General features: G+C 46.7%; 1 protein-coding gene across 2 annotated transcripts; it reads left to right on the forward strand.

The window, feature by feature from the left end:
• Positions 1-977: 977 nt before the first annotated feature.
• On the forward strand, positions 978-4,958 carry LOC147905682 (pentatricopeptide repeat-containing protein At5g27110-like). 2 transcript variants are annotated; one of them, XM_087374006.1, is made up of 2 exons: positions 1,603-1,782; positions 1,941-4,958. In XM_087374006.1, the coding sequence occupies exons 1-2, from the start codon at positions 1,731-1,733 to the stop codon at positions 4,802-4,804; spliced, it is 2,916 nt and encodes a 971-aa protein (XP_087230132.1). In that variant the 5' UTR covers positions 1,603-1,730; the 3' UTR covers positions 4,805-4,958. The 2 variants fall into 2 exon arrangements, with proteins under 2 accessions (XP_087230128.1, XP_087230132.1); XM_087374002.1 differs by having other exon boundaries at positions 978-4,958.
• The last annotated feature ends 281 nt before the right edge of the window (positions 4,959-5,239 follow it).

Here is a 5,239-nt window from a genome sequence, read left to right on the forward strand (position 1 = left end):
GCACCCTTCTGATGCTTGGATCAGAGGTGTTTCCTCTTTGTACAGATCAACCCACAGCCAGGTACTTATTGGTGGGGTAAGGGGTGAGAGATTTCAGATTTCGAGATCAGTTCGTCAGGGATGCCCCCTTGCTCCTTTCCTTTTTTTGTTCATGGCCGAAGCTATGAGTATCTATGTTAGATCTCAGGCTGACATCTTTGTGCTGAGACTTCCCATCAGAAGGGAAGAGGAGCTACTTGACAGTGAGTTGGCAGATGACACAGCAGTTTACTTGGATGCCACTCCACAGACGCTCACTTCTTTCAGGACAGCATTGGATTTATTTTGCTTGGCGGCAGGGACGCAGATAAATTGGCATAAATCCAATGGCTTTTGGATCAGTGATGAGGACACTCCAGTGGGGGCTTGACATAGGATTCACTTGGGTTCAGAGGGTTGAGCCTATCAGGTATTTGGGCTGCCAGGTCGGCTTGGATATTTCTACCACGCAGCAATTTGCTCCCGTTTTAGAGAGCATCAGAAGGAAGCTTCTTTTTTGGAGCTCAGCCAAGCTAGATCTTGCCTCTAGAGTTGTGGTGGTCAACTAGGTTCTCTTGGCCACGGCCTGGTTTGTTTGTTCATGCTGGTGCCGTTCTAGGGACTACATCATTTAGCTCAGAAGACTGATCAGAAACTTTCTCTAGAGTGGGCTTGATGGCACAGCAGATGCCTTAGCCAGGGTGGCTTGGGAGACCCTCATCCTCCCTACATAGGAAGGGGGTCTCAATATTATTGATCCAGATTTACAGTGCAGAGCTTTACTTTGCAAGATGGTGGTGGTGGTGCGGGGACTTATGCCAAGGCAGGAACCGTGGAAGGACTTTCTTATCAGCAGCATACAAAGGTGCACACCTTCTTTAGGAGGAGACTGGATGAGCAGTGTTAGGTGGATCTTCACCACAGCAGACCTCAAATCACCTTCGTCCCCTGGAGTGTTTTTTGACCGAACCCACCTTGAGAACTGCGAAACCTGCTGTGTTTTCCGTCATCAAATGTGAGTCGATGCTTGTCTCCGATTTGTTCCTGAGGTCTCCAAGGTCAGCGAGCCCATGGGAGGGGCACTTAACGGATCTGTCTTAGTGGTGCGACAACATCGTCCTGTGGTTGGGAAAATCACAGCTGAAGCTAGACAGGCAATCGGTGCTAGTACAACCCCGTTGAAGACATGCTTGGCGAAAACGAGGTTCAGAAGGGGGGAAGCCAGGGAATCAACAGGTGCAAAGTATCTGGTCTGCATGCAAAGAAACAATTGACGTGCTCAAGTTCTGAAGACCTTAGCTTGGCAGCGGAGCTAGAACTATCTGGCCACATGCGCAAGGCTAGCTGTAGGTCTGGACTACAACTTGATGTACAGCCACCGCAACGGGGCAGTGGTTGGGACATGCTGACCTTAGCACAAACACTCAGTATTTTGGATCGGATGGCTGAGCTACCTCCAATCGATACCTTTATCTGCATCTTGCAGAAGTGCAGGGTAAAAAACAACCTAGCGTACGCCAAGCGTGTACATGCACACATTTACCATAATGGAGTGGAAGCTCAAGGATATGTTGGGAACAACATTGTGCTAATGTATGTGGGATGTGGAAGTGTGCCAGATGCTCGACAGGTTTTCAACAGGTTGGCTCGTCAGAATGAGCGGTTATGGACTTCTATCATGTTAGCGTATATCCACTGTGGGCAAACGCCCCATGCTCTCTACCTTTACAAGGAAATGCAAAAGGATATGGTATATCCTAGCAGGTATACGCTTATAGCCTTATTAAAAGCTTGTGCTAAGCTGAAAAATGTGGAAAGAGGTAGAGAGATTCACGTTGAGATCTCACAAAAAGGATTTGAAAAGAATTTATTAGTTGGCAGCGCTTTGATTGACATGTATGCGAAATGTGGCTCACTTGCAGAGGCACATCAAGTCTTTGACAAGCTGCCAGTTCAAGATGTTGTGTCATGGGCTTCACTGATCGCAGGCTATGCTGAACACGGACGTGGGGAACAAGCACTTGATTGTTTTGAACAGATGCAACTGGAGGGCATCTCTCCAGATGCTGTCACATTTCTTTGTGCGTTGAAAGCCTGTAGCAGCGTAGGAGCCTTAGACAAGGGTCGAGAAATACATGCTGATGTCACTCAAAAGGGCTTTGAAGGAGATCTTTTTGTCGGTAACACGCTGGTTGACATGTATGCCAAATGTGGCTCACTTTCAGAGGCATGTGAAGCCTTTGGCAAGCTGCCAGTTCGAGATGTTGTGTCTTGGGCAGCACTGATTGCAGGATATGCCGAGCATGGACCTGGACAGAAAGCACTTAAATGTTTTGAACAAATGCAAATGGAGGGTGTCGCCCCAAATGTTGTCACATATGCTTCTGTCTTGAAAGCTTGTAGCTGTACAGGAGCCATTAGCAAGGGCCGAGGAATGCATGCTGAAATCACACACAAGGGATTTGAAAGAGAGATTTTTGTTGTCAACACTTTGGTCGACATGTATGCCAAATGTGGTGGGCTTTCAGAGGCGCAGGCAGTCTTTGACAAGCTGGCTGTACGAGACGTTGTTTCCTGGACTGCACTAATTGCGGGATATGCTGAACATGGACCTGGCCAGGAAGCACTGAAATGTTTTGAACAGATGATACTGGAGGGCATCTCTCCGAGTGCTGTTACGCTTGTTTGTGCTTTGAAAGCTTGTGGCAGTGTAGAAGCCATAGTTAAGGGCAGAGAAATACATGCTGAGGTCACTCGGAAGGGACTTGACAGAGAACTTTTCCTCGGCAATGCATTGGTCGACATGTATGCTAAATGTGATTCACTTCTAGAGGCGCAGAAAACCTTTGAGAAGCTCCCAGTTCGGGATGTTATTTCCTGGGCTGCCCTTATTTCAGGATATGCTGATAATGGGGCTGGTCAGGAGGCTCTGAAATGTTTTGAGAAGATGCAAGCGGAGGGCGTCTCTCCAAACGCTGTTACGTTTGCTTGTGTCTTCAAAGCATGTGGGAGCATAGGGGCCATAGAAAAGGGTAGACAAATATATATGGAGATCACAAAAATGGGATTTGAAAGAGATCTTGTTGTAGCGGGCACTTTGGTTGATATGTATGTCAAATGTGGATCACTTTCTGAGGCACGGGAAGTCTTTGACAAGCTACCATCTCGAGATGTTGTGTCCTGGACTGCAATAATTGCAGGATATGTTGAACTTGGACCTGCTGAGGAAGCACTGAAATGCTTTGAACATATGCAAATGGAGGGCATCTCTCCAGACAATATTACTTTTATTTGTATTTTGAAAGCTTGTGGCATCATAAGAGCCCTATACAAGGGGCGAGAGATACATGCTGAGATTGCCGGCAAGGAATTTGAAAGCAATCTTGTTGGCAGTGCATTGGTCAACATGTATGCAAAATGTGGCTCACTTTCAGAGGCATGCGAAGTCTTTTATAAGCTGCCAGTACGAGATGTGCTGTCATGGGCTGCACTAATCGTGGGACATGCTGAATATGGACCTTGTCAGGAAGCAATGAACTGTTTTGAACAAATGCAACTGGAGGGCATCCCGCTGGATGCTGTTACATTGGTTTGTGTCCTGAAAGCATGTGGCAGCAGTGGAGCCATAGACCAGGGGCGCAAATTGCATGCTGAGGCTACACAAAAGGGATTTGAAGGAGATCTTTTTGTGGGTAACAGTTTGATCGACATGTATTCAAAAAATGGCTCACTTTCAGAGGCACGCGAAGTCTTTGACAACCTCCCAGTCCAAGATGATGTATCTTGGGCTGCACTAATTGCAGGATATGCTGAACATGGACCGGGGCAGGATGCGCTGAAATATTTTGAGCAAATGCAATTGAAAGGTGTCTTGCCGACTCCAATTACATATGTTTCGGTCTTGAAAGCTTGTGGCAGCATAGGAGCCATAGGCAAGGCCCAATACATACATGCTGAGCTTGCACAAAGGGGCCTTGAAGGAGACCTTTTTGTTGGCAACACATTGATTGACATTTATTGCAAATTTGGCTCAATTTCTGAGGCAAGGAGAGTCTTTGAGAAGCTACCACTTCGAGATGTTGTGTCATGGAGTACAATGATAAAAGGATATGGCTTGAACCATGAGGGTGAAATGGCTGTACAATGTTTTAATGAGATGCATAACCAGGGTGTGATGCCAAATGCTGTTACATTCAATTGTCTTCTTACTGCATGCAGCCATACCAACCTTCTCTTTGAGGGTCAGGAGTATTTCAAAGTGATGAGACAAAAATATGGAGTTCCACCAACGATAGATCACTATACTTGCATTGTGGACCTTCTTGCACGAACAGGGCATTTGCATGAGGCAGAGAAGATGCTTGAAACTATGAGCTTTCATGCATCTGAAGGAGCATGGACAGCTTTACTTAGCGCTTGCAAAACATATGGGAAAGCAGAACTTGGACAGAGGTGCTTTCAACAGCTTGTCCAGATGGCTCCAGAATCAGCCACGTCGTATGTGCTCATGGCGAACATCTATTCACTTGCTGACAAGTGGGATGATGCATATAGAATAGACGACCTGAGGAAACATGTAGGGGTAAAGAAAAAGCCTGCAAGTGCTGTGGTAGAGGTGGACAATAAGGTGCATGAGTTTGTGGTGGGTAGCAATCACAGTAACGAAATTTCTATAATGCTAGAGAGCTTGAATTCACGCTCAAAGGTGGAAGGGCATGTGCCATACGTAGATATGGTCTTAAAAACCATTCCTCATGAGGAGAATGAAGCTGTATACAGAAATTAGTCATAGTCGTGGGGTTTTGCAATATGCCACAGGAAATGTTTGCCATGCTGAAAGAGAAGCTACTTCTGATCCAGTGTAGATCTTACCAAATCTCCAAAAAGCTTTTCATCTCCAATGTAATGCTCGTGGGAAGAACGGCCTTGGAGAAGTTCTAATGTAGGTGCAACATTCAGTGGGATCTAAGAGTGTGGTTCTGGCCCGTTTGCATAGGGCATTCAGACCAGGTGGAGGAGGTCTCCTTTTCTTACACTAGCATCGGACACCGTTAACAGCTCGAGGGAGCAGCATGGTCTCCCTTGAGGGAACGCCATTGGTTAGAGCAGGATGTTCCGAGAGAGGTCATAGCCTGTTTCTGGCCTCGTCTTTGGGCGATCTTGCGCCCACTTAAGATTCCTACTTTTTCTAGCTGATGGCTCATGGGGATCTGCCCATCGG

Source organism: Dipteris shenzhenensis, chromosome 1 (genome assembly GCF_047967505.1).
Source record: "Dipteris shenzhenensis isolate YYH24624 ecotype China chromosome 1, Dip_SZ_1.0, whole genome shotgun sequence".
Classification (NCBI taxonomy): domain Eukaryota; kingdom Viridiplantae; phylum Streptophyta; class Polypodiopsida; order Gleicheniales; family Dipteridaceae; genus Dipteris; species Dipteris shenzhenensis.